At 44.2% G+C, this 11,626-nt stretch overlaps 1 protein-coding gene across 1 annotated transcript in view; it reads right to left on the reverse strand.

Moving 5' to 3' along the window:
- Positions 1–347: 347 nt before the first annotated feature.
- The window catches only part of LOC129687757 (aromatase), a 26,862-nt gene continuing 15,583 nt past the window's right edge, over positions 348–11,626 (reverse strand). Inside the window, exons 4-9 of the mRNA XM_055622320.1 lie at positions 9,440–9,616; positions 6,898–7,012; positions 6,218–6,332; positions 5,366–5,528; positions 2,141–2,382; positions 348–596 (exon numbers count right to left, since the gene is read on the reverse strand). Coding sequence (XP_055478295.1) covers positions 348–596; positions 2,141–2,382; positions 5,366–5,528; positions 6,218–6,332; positions 6,898–7,012; positions 9,440–9,616 — 1,061 coding nt within the window. The remainder of the gene's footprint in view (positions 597–2,140; positions 2,383–5,365; positions 5,529–6,217; positions 6,333–6,897; positions 7,013–9,439; positions 9,617–11,626) is intronic.

Here is an 11,626-nt window from a genome sequence, read left to right on the forward strand (position 1 = left end):
TTGAGTCCCTCTGCCAGAGTCACTTTGCTGTGCTGACAAGAGCGGTGGAAGTCTAGCAGAAGGCCAGACAGGTTTTGCTGATGGCCTGTCTTCCCTAAGGTATATTTTGTAGTATCGGTCCTTTAAGGCTTCAGTTTCTTCACTGATCTCCAATACAAACTCCTTTCTTTTGCATCCGGCTGTCTGGATGGATGCCCATCTTTCTGACAAACTGCAGCTGTGATCATAAAATGCTTCAGACCATCAAATGTTCGCTGTGGAGCCGATGCCACCGACTCACTGACATGGATGATTTCCGTGTAACTACTGATAAGTGATGCTCCGGAGTGGACACCGACCATGCTTTTTTACTGTTTGAGGTACTTGTCTGAATCCCTTGGAGAGAACATTATCTCCACAAGGTGGTGGTCCTCATTCGGGTGTAAGGACAGGTCATTCTTTTTCGGCATGTTTTCGATGCTCCTCTTTTGCAAGATCTTCACCTGGAATCGTTTCAGCAGTGTAGCCAGGACAACTTTCATCATCACCATGGCTATGTACTTCCCAGCACAGCTGCGGGGCCCGAAGCCAAACGGCTGAAAATACCTGTAGGGAACCTATGAAAATGAGCAGATGATTAGTCAGGGGCTTCCATTTTCTCTGAAGACGCTTGCCAGTGGGAACACCCTGGCCTGACCCTCGGTCAGACTGCTTCCTCCCCGAGACGAACAACTGTGGCCAAAGAAGCACCGTTCTCACCCACTGTGCCTGTCCTGTGACACGGGCCCGGCCACAGATAGATCCCACGTTTGCTTTACATGTCAAAAAGCTGGGGTAAGGCAGTGCAAATCACCACTTTATGATACTATTCAGAAACTTGGTAGAGCCGTTTCAGCTTCCCTGGTGCTTTGGCAGTAACTAAGACAAAGTTTGGTTTTGTGTGACCTCATAGAATGGATAAAATGAAGAGAAAAGCTATGGCTGTCTGGACTATAGTGTCAAGCTTCTTGTATGTATGAGCAAAGGAGAGGATCCCTGTGGCCTGGGCTGGCCCCAAAGTTCTGACCCTCTTGCCTCGACCTCAGAGTGTTAGGATTATAGGAATGCACCATTACACCAGGTCCTCTGACTACTTTTAGCTACTGTGAAAATTAGTGAGGATCATGTCTGGCTTTCTGTCTTGTCTAACACATATCTACATGACCTCAATACACTACAATCACAAAATAAATAAAGATTGCTGGCTAATTGACTGACAAGGCGTTCTCTGGGTTTCCTGTCTAGAAACATTAGCGAACTCTATCAGCATGGGGTCTCTAAGCTACACACATGTAGGAAAAGAGGAAGCATGGGAGCTTTTTAGAAAGCTCTGTCTTGGTAATATTGTTATGACACAACGAAAGCAAAATTATCCCCTACAGACCTGCTATATGGAAAAGAAGGTTGATTCTTTAAATCATTGAGTTTTATTTAAGATAACACCCACTGCTTGAGACCATTTGATAGAATAAAGGCAGTGATAAAAACTAAATTCTATTTTATTTCTATCTAAAGCAGAAGTGGATTTCCTTTGCCTAGCTGGTGGTGCAGTTTATGCTAAAGCGGTCCATTATTTTTTTAACTTTATTATATAAAAACTGATAAACTCAGGGCTAGAGAGATGGCTCAGTGGTAAGAGCACTGGATAGTTCTCCAGAAGACCCAGGTCCGGTTCCCAGCACCCACATAGTGTTTCACAACCATCCATAACTCCCATGCCCAGGGTTAGGATGGCCTCTTCTGAACTCTGTGTGTGCCAGGCACATAAATGGTATACTTGCAGACATGCAGGCAAAAACACTCCTACACCTAAGAATTTTTAATTAAATGATAAATTTGAATGGAAGATCAGTTGCCTTTAATAAATCTTGGCCAAATTAAGGATTTTTGTGGTTGTTGTTTTGCTTTCCTTGGTGGCAACTATACAAATATTTTACAGAGATAGAGCGCCGGCATCTTTGGTTTGGGGTGGGTGTGTCAGCCGTCCTCTGCACTATAGGACACAGGTGCTCCCGTGAAGTGTGGAGGAAGAGGGCAGGGGTACGGTGCAGGCATCAGGACTGGAGCAGGTAAGATTACGCCACCAGAAACAACATGCTCAGTGCTAGGGAGGAGCTCTTACATTCTTCTCGAAGTTTTCAAGGGTAAATTCATTGGGCTTGGGGAAATATTCCAGCCTGTGCATTCTTCCAATATTCAGGATGATGTTAGTTCCTTTCTTAACCGGGTAACCATCAATGACATCATCTTCCAGGGCTCTGCGCATGACCAAGTTCACAACGGGCTGGAACCGCATGCTTTCATTAATGAAGTTTTCTACCACTTTTAAATTCTGGATGTCATCGATTCTTATGTCTCTGTCACCTGTGGAACAGATAAAAAGCACAAAGAGAGCAATGTAAGTTTCCTATGTGATAGGCACTAATTCTTTTTTTCAATAGAACAATTTGTTCTTGGTTGGGAAAAAAATGTTTTTAATTCTAATGTATACCACCCACTGACAACAACTGTGTTGGATTTGGTTCACAAAGGGCTTTATAGAAGTTCAGATGTGGGCTGGAAAGATGGCTCAGAGGTTAAGAGCACACTGTTTGCTCTTCCAGAGGTCCTGAGTTCAATTCCCAGCAACCACATGGCGGCTCATAGCCATCTATAAAGAGATCTGATGCCCTCTCCTGGCATGCAGGCATACATACAAGGCATAACACTATATCCTTAATAAATAAGTAAATCTGAAAAAAAAAAAAGTTTGGATGTGAAACCATTTCTGAAAATGTCATAACAACAACAAAAGATTTCCTATCATGACCTGAAAATTTGCTCACGCTGACCCACATTCCCATCTGCAGGAACTGGGCAGAAGATGGGACAATGGGCAAACGATGGGAGGCCAGCCACTCCTTCAGAGAGGACGTGTTGGCTGCAGTTCCATGTAGGCCACACCTACCCTGTATCTCATATTCCTCTTATCTTCTGGCCTCGTCAGCTCTCTGAGTTTTCCATCTACCCTGCATTCTAGAGAACATTTTACTTTGTCTCTTAATGTATGAGCCAACTAGCACAATAACCACCCCAAACAAGGGTGCCTAGGCGGCCTCAGAGACAGTGAGGCCGTAGGCTGCTCGCTTCTCTAGTCATTGATACCGCTACCTTCCCACACATCCCTGACAGGTCCACCACACCTGGCCTCAAGCTGCTTGCTGCAGGAATATGGCAAGATGCTTACTACTCCCCATCATGAGGCCAGTGCTGCACCCAGCCCTGAGTGCTGGCCGAGGGATGACAAGACAGCCCACTGCCTCAGCCTGAGCTGGCATTAGTCAAGGGGACTTAGATGTGTTCCAGGCATGGCAAGAGTTCCAAGTACCCTCAAATGAGCCACTTTCACAGAATCAAAGTATCTTGGCGTCCTGGGGTATCTCTGCCTCCTATAAAATTAAGCCGTACAGAAAGGATAGCTCAGTCAGAAAATTCTAAGGAAGGCAGCCTGCATCTCAAATACTGTGCCCTGTACCCAAGGACCCAACAAGTATGGATAACTGGGGCGGACAGATGGAGGGAAGCTCTCAGAAGTTTCAGAAAAGTCTTGGCCAGGAAGTGGTGACCATGTCTGTGTGTGGACCACAAGAGGGAGTCTCGACGCTACAACATGCCCTGCAGCCTTCAGTCGCCACAGTCTGCTCAAGAGTCAGAGGCACTGAGAAGCACCAGAGCATCTCTCTCTCTCTCTCTCTCTCTCTCTCTCTCTCTCTCTCTCTCTCAGGGATCTCCATCAGAGATCTGATAAAAGCGTGCTTTCAAAATCCTCTTCTAGATCCCCTGCAGCACCCTCTCTTTTCATTCCATTAGAACGGAGTTCTCTTCCTCCCTCCAGCCAACAAGCCAGCCTAGCGAATGCTGTGACCCTGCCATCCACAGAGACCCGGAAAGCCTTGTGGAAAACACTGAGAAAACATTCTGGGATTTGCAACTGCGTTATCCTGTTTCTTTTCCTCTCCTTGCCAGGCGTGTTCACCCTTATCACTGCATTTACAGAACCCTTCTCTCGGGTACTTAAATTAATGCAGCTTTTCCTTAGTATCAACCATGCCAAGCAGCAGTAACGTGGCCATTCCACAACCAGTAACCAGTTTCACCAGCACTGTGTAAAGCGACCAAAGTCCCTCTCAGGTTAGGTCTTTTTCCCATCTGTGAGGAATGTGTTCCTGAAAAGTTCACACAGGCAAAGGCAATTCCAAATCAGTTTTTTTTGTTTTCTCCCAGAAAAGAGTTCTGATTTTGTGTTTCTAAAGAGTCAGGGCAAGATGCTGCTGAGGCAGAGCCATGAACCTGAGGGTGGAAGAGCTGACAGAGCCGCGGGGGGGTGGGTGGGGGGGCTTCCCTGCAGAGGAGGTGAAAGAGTGGGAGACAGGCCAATACCACCGATTGCAGTGGAGAAGGAGGCCCGTCACATCCTTGATTCTGCTGCTACCCTTCCATCCTCCTCCTGCCACTAAGTGAAACCCACGAACACGTTTCTAAACGGCAGCCATTTTCCTAGGGGAAGACACCGAAAAAGAAGTACGTAACTGATGACTCGGGCAGAGAATATACTCCTGTTCCACATAAGTATATTTTTACTGTGCTTGTACTGAACATGCGCGGGCCTTTATTTTGTAGTTACTCTCTAGGTAATACAGCATCATGACTCCCTATATGGCATTACATCGCATTGGGGATTATAAACAATGGAGAGGTGACTTAGCGCCTATGGGAGGATTAAGCAGGTTATGCACAAGTACTACATGACAAAACTGGACAAACTTGACCATAGAGATGTCTGTGAGCACTCAGAGTAAGAAGATTTCAAGCTGGAGAGATGGCTCAACAGGTAAATGCACTTCCCACCAAACCAGAAAACCCGAATCGGATCCTCAGAATCCATCTGGGAGAAGAGAAATCGCTTCCACACGCTCTCCGCTGATGTCCACATTCGTACGGTAGCATGTATGTATGTGCAAGCACACGCACCCGCACACACACACACACAAATAAAAAAAGAACATACAAGCAGAAAATGGGGGTGGGAACGAGGCCCAGAGACAGTGAAAAGAGTGAGGGCGTTTACTTTATGCATTGCTGTGGTAGTTTTCAGTAAGCACTAATTACTTTTATGATTTGTACAGTATAAACAGGAGAGACTGTCATTTTAGCCTACCCAGCCAGGCAAGATGTGACTGAACTACTTACGTTACTTTTCCTTAAGGTTTTACGTGTGCTGTCCAGATTCCTAAGATGTAAGAAGCAGCTGACACCTGCGCTCAGAAGGGGGCCTAGAAGCACTGTTATTTATTTGACAGGTGCTTACCAACGACAGTGTGGATTTCCTTCAGGATTGCCTTTTCAACCTCAGGGTGCTCTGCAATGAGAAGGAGCATGAAGTACAGGGTGACAGACATGGTGTCAGGCGCTGCGATCAGCATTTCCAGGACACACTGGTTCACGTTCTCTTTCGTCAGGTCTCCGCGTCGCTGGAGGATTCAAAGAGGAGAAAACGTAGGAAAAGGGAATCAAAATTTCAGAAACTAAAAGGAAGGCGACACTCAAGCACCAACAACCTCAACAAAATGAAGTTAGAGGTTCCGGAATTGGTGCCAACATTTTACACATTAATACTCTGCCTCTAGATAAACAAATAGCTAGTTATCTATTTACCATTGACCTACCATATCCTAGCGTTCCCCATCCATGGATGCGGCTAACTGGGCATCACATACATTTTTGTGGTGTTTTTACTGAACAGCTACACACTTTTTATAATCATTCCCTAAACAATATAACACCCTAACTTCTTGCACAGCGTTAGACTATGCTAGGTATGATCAGTCCTAAGGGAGAATGTTTGCAAGTACTACGGCACGTCAGAGATGAGATTGAACACGCTTGGGTTTTTGTATCTGGGGAAGGTTCTAGAATAAAATCCCAGATACTGAAGGATATTTTTATTTAGTTTCTGATTTCATGTGTTATATAATACAGGAGAATTTGAATGATAAGTCTCATAAAACAGCTGTTTGGGCTGCTTTGATGGACTGCCGTAGACGGCTGGAGAAATTTCTAAAGAGAAGCCGCGCCGCCGTTCTCAAAAGGGTTCTTTAGGTAGTGGTTCACTGTCCTAATATATGTCAGGTGGGGAACTGTGGTTCGTCCAGGTCAATACCTCAGCAAAAATCAAATCAGTGGCAAAATCCATGCAGTCTTCCAGTTTCTCCGCTGTGGAAACTTTGTGTCTTTTTTCTTCCACCAAAACAGCTATCTCGTCTTTCAAGTCCTTGCTGAAGGGGGAAAAAAAAGTCAACATTTTCTCAATTTGGACTTCCAGAAAAACTGATTCTGCTTGTTTTAAAGGTGCTGGCATTCACAAGTAAACGGGTTTATATTTTATTTCTTCACAAATATTTATAAGTTACATGAACTACACATCTTACAGTCAGTCCTAGAGTTAGCTGAGATTTCCAAGCGCTGGTAGTGATCTCAAAGCTGTGACTTTAATTCTATGTTTCCATTTTTCTAGATATTCAGAAAGTTCTCACAGGTGTCATTGTTAGGGTTACCTCTGCCTTTCTGTCAACTCAACATATAGCACAGCATCCCTGTGCCACTGAGCTCTTGGGACCCACATTTGGCCCTTGCTGGGCAGCTACTTGGCCAAAGGCTTGCTTTACTCTTTGGCTTGTCCCAACGCAGCCAACTTGCTACGAATGTTTGGCAAGTAACTTAACATGCCCTTCTGCGCTCTGGGGAGCATAAAACCTACCAAAGTGGCCAAGAACAACAAAGACTGACTGAACGGTGCAGTGTTGTCTGCACTTGTAAATCCTCCAAGCTTGTGTTACTTACACGGATCTTTCATACTTCTTGTAGAGCCAAGAGATCTTGAAGAAGATATTTGGTTTGATGAGGAGAGCTTGCCATGCATTGAAATAACCCTGGATTTTTTTCACAATGGAACTTTCTGTGAAATAAAAACAAGGACAAATTCACTGAGGAAAACATGAGCCTAAAGAAGCCCTACTCTGGGCAGACTCTTCTGCCAATCTTGGACCACCAGTGGATGGCCCAGCTGCATGATACTACAAAGCAAATTCATTTTTCCTTTATCTAGTTGGCATCTAAGTTGGCTGAGCTGGCCACCAAATTGGCAGTTTTCAAGTTTGTGTTTGAGACCACAGCCTAGACTCTCTCGTATCCCCTTTTGGGTGAACTTCTTGCTCTCTCTGGCTTTTCTAGACACCGAGAGCATTCATTAGAGTTATTGCATCCTCGGTCCTGGAAGCTGGAGGAGCGTTGTTGGGACAGGTGGATGACTTAGTGGGTAACAGACCTTGCCTCTCAATGATTTGAGTTCAATTCCTGGACCCCACATAAAGGTGGGAAGAGGGAAATAGCTCCACAGTTGTCCCCTGACCTCCACAGATACACAGCAGCACATACCCCCCCATCAGTGATAATAATAATGACATTTAATTTTCAGAACACCAAGCCTGTTTAGCTGCTAACACAGTTCGGCTGATTTTGGAGTTAGGTGATACATTAACCTGACCATGTACTTGGATCATTCACCTAACTCACAGTTCCTCAATGCCTCACTGCCCAGGGCTATGACCATTTTATGGCCCTCTTCACATTGCCTTCATACTTATCTGTATTTGGCCCAAAGTGCACAATTCATTTCAGTTTCTTCATTGCACTGTTCTGAGCCTCATGCATTGTTATTAACAGATAAATGATAAGTTAAATTGAATTTAAAAAAAGAAAGAGAAAGTCCTTGCTTAATTTTTTCAAATTGCACCTGACCTATACACAAATGGGAAAGGAATCAACATTTACTTTTAACTGCCAAAAGGTTTAAATGCCGATCACTTCTAGGTTGCTTTACAGAGCTTTTAAGTTTAATCCTTAGTCTTCCCAGGAAAGTGATGCTGTCTTTGTTTTGAAAACAACAACAACAACAACAACAACACACACAACTAAGATTGATAGAAATAAAGGATGCAGAAAGTATTTGCGCAAGCAGCTCATCTTGGGAGTTTAACAAGCACCCAGTATAAAGGAAGCAAACATAACCCACATAGGTCATACAGGTTCTGTGGTGTCACCGTCTGGATCCAACCATTGATCAGTGCAGAGATCTACAGTTCTCTTGCCACAGCCCCTCCTAACAATCCAGGCATGGGGAGACTCAGGGAGCAGAGCCTCTGTGCAGTTTCAGCAAAGATGTATCCAGAAAGGCTGGGAGAAGACCAAGTAAACGGTGACACCCAAACTCCCCATCATCAGACAGAGTTTCTATAGTCCCGTAAAGAACAGTAGACTAGCGATGATAAGCCCGGGAGAGCTGGAAGGAGAAAGGAAGGGCTTAGAGCTGATCTTGCAGCAAATGAGGTAACACGGCTCAGATGGTTCCCACAAGTGCTAGAGCACATGCCTCGTGCTCCTGCCTAGATAGTTTTCCTCTCGGGGCTGCACACGGTTCCGTTTGCATGTGTCTGAGTATCCTCTCTGAAGAGATCTTTCCTTACCACAACTCCATAATGGAAATGACCACACTGTGCCCTCAATCCCTGTTCTTTCTTTTACCCTGATTTGGTTTTGCCTCGAGGCACTTATCGCCTGCTGTGTAACCTGGAATGTCCTAGTTGTGCTGTTCACATACCCCACTGCAATATAAACTCCTCAAACATCGCCCATCGTTCTGGCTCTCTCCAGAACCTAGAATATAAAATAGGCAACCACACATACTGGTTGAGGGAGTAGATGAACCAATGAACATGGTTATAAGTTGACTTAAGGAAAACCACACCCTAATGTCAACAGCAGAAGGGAATTTATCCAAGGGAATTTTGGGTGGTGGTTATGTGCGCATTTTAAAATATTTGTCTTTTCTAGCTTAGTGGAGAAGGTAAGATGTTTAGTGGGTTGTTATAGCTGTTAAATGGCAGACATGAACATAATGTAGCTCTTCAGATTGCTTGGTACACAGTAGGTACTAAAGGCCTGGCAGCTGTTAGCATCATTGTTTGTCAATATCGGTAGCATTGTCACCATCATTTTATCATATATAGTCAAGTTTTCATGTAGAGAAACTTTGAGAGATATGTTTTTGTATAAATAAACAGTTGTATGTGTCATGTCCAAAAGAATGCTTAAATATATCCAATCTCCCTGTGCTGTGCTAATGACCAGATTAGCTGATAGTGTTTGCCTGTGGTAGAATGCCTGAGCAACACGGGAGATCAGAAAATGGGGGTTGCCTCTACTTGGCAGGTTTATAAATGAATGAGCAAGGCAGAAAGGCTAGAGAGAAAACATCCTTAGGAAGTCTTCGAAGTGCCTAAGCAAGAGCAGACCCAAGAATGCACGAGGAGTCAAGCTCCAGTACCGTCCAGGGGGATCCCCAGGAAGAGCATGTTAGAGGTGTCCAGCATGATGTGCCTCATGAAAGTCAACACGTCCACGTGGCCCGAACTGTCAGTGACTTCGTCCAGCCTGTCCAAGTGCCGCTTGATGGACTGCACACAAACCTCTACCATCCGAACGAGACCTGGGCCTGTCAGGGCTGAAGCACAGAGACGTGGCGGTCACAAACACCAGGGCACACACAAGCAGGTTATTTTGCCTCTTGATGGCAGGAGCAATTGTCCCTAACTTTACATTAAATAATTTTCATCATCTTCTCCATACTTTCTTGTGTCATCCTGATTTTCTTCGGTAAGTACTTACCTTTTTGGTGAAAAAATGGGTGATTGAATATTACTTAATAAAATGATGATTCAAATTCAAGCCTTTCTTTAAGCACTAGTTAGTCATTTGTGAGACTGCAGACAAACAGTAATACTTCTGGGTATTAATACTTTTTTTACACTTACTCTACATGTTTCCCTTGAGATGATGGCTTGGATTTTGTCAGGGTCACGGTTATTTTACTTTTCAGTGTATAAAAGGATGCTAATACACCAGTGAAACTGGTCCTTAGCTGTTTTAACCTAAGATTCCTAAGATAGCACAGATCTGCGCTGCCGGTCTTAGAAACACTGAACGTATGTACTTCCTTTATCCAGATTCATTTCACACAGCAATGACAGGCAGAGCAAGTCCTCATTTGCTTTTCAGGCTTCAGAGACTGGGAAACTCCTAAAAAGAGGGGTGACAACACTCCACGACGATTGTTCTTCAACCAATCCTGCATGAGGGCCCTTGACACATACTTGTCAAACAAATGAATTGGACAAATGAGTGGATGGGAAAATGAATGAATGATGAATGAGTGAATGAATGAAAACAAGTACACTAAGTTGGCTCCACCCTCCCCTTGCTCTGCCCCTGACCTGGTCCTGGCTCTAGCTGTCCATCATAGTAGAGCTTCTTTAAGTTTCCTCTATCTTTTTTGTCTTTTGTTATTCAGAGTTGCTGTTAAAGTTCTTTAAATGGCATGGAAAATTTGGGGGGTGCCTTAAAGACAGAACTGCAGGAGGTCAGTCTCTCAAAAAGAAAAAGAAAAAAGTGAAGAAACATATATCAGAAGATGGACTTTGCAAATAAGAACAGAAGCTTGCTGCTTGGTGGCTCACAACAAAAATCCCAGCACGCCAGGGCCTGCAGCAGAAGGATCAGAGCAAGTCTAAAGACAGAACTCAGGGAGTTTAAGCTAGTGTGAGCTACAGAGGAGGACCTTGTCAAGGAAGAATGTGGTAGATGTGGTTTTTGGGTGGGGTTGGGGGAAGAAGGAAGAGAAGAGAGGGAAAAGGGAGTATCAGAGATCGGGGGAAATTTGCAGATAAGAACCAGCCTCAGGGAACTCTAGAGTCCCAAATGTGGTCACTCATGGTTTCCTTCCAGGTGAATGCAGGATTTGCCTCTATGACTGGGAACCTGAAGCCATATTTCCCAGATGGGCAGAGTGCAGTGTGATTGCTGTGGACACTGGGGTAAGTAGATGTGGTTTAGTGTTTAAATGTTTAGGGTATTCTTGTCTTGGTCAAAAGAAGATTCAGCCAGTACTCAAATTTCATCAATAAATAGCTCTTTGGGTAGTTTCAGTAAACAACTTCTCTACACCCCTACCTGCTTCTCACCATCACCCAAGATGAGCCTTTTCCTTTTTATTTTTATTTTCTTTCAGATTTTTTTAAATACATTATGCTGCTTGCATGTGAGCTAGAAGGCCAGAAGAGAGCACCAGATCTCACCATGGATGGTTATGAGCCACCATGTGGTTGCTAGGAACTGAACTCTGAATCTTTGGAAGAGCAGCCAATGTTCTTAGCCTCTGAGCCATCTCTCTAGCCTCCAGGATGGGGCCTTTTCTACTGTTGTGTTTATCTACTTGTCTACACACCCAATAGGTTAACAATTTCATAACATTACTGAAAGTAACAGACTCCAGAACGTGTCCCAGTTTTTCTCCTTTCCCTGGCAAACCAAAGGAATCTAACTTCAAAAGAAGGGTTATCGAGATGTTAGGACTCTCATTAATTATAAAAGTGTCAAGCGCTTCAGTGTGCCTTTTAGTTAAGCAATTAGCTGACTATTTTTTGGAATTTAATTGGGGTCTAATTTTATAACGTTT

The sequence above is a fragment of the Psammomys obesus genome, unplaced genomic scaffold (genome assembly GCF_907164565.1).
Source record: "Psammomys obesus unplaced genomic scaffold, mPsaObe1.curated_primary_1811, whole genome shotgun sequence".
NCBI classification, from domain to species: Eukaryota; Metazoa; Chordata; class Mammalia; order Rodentia; family Muridae; genus Psammomys; species Psammomys obesus.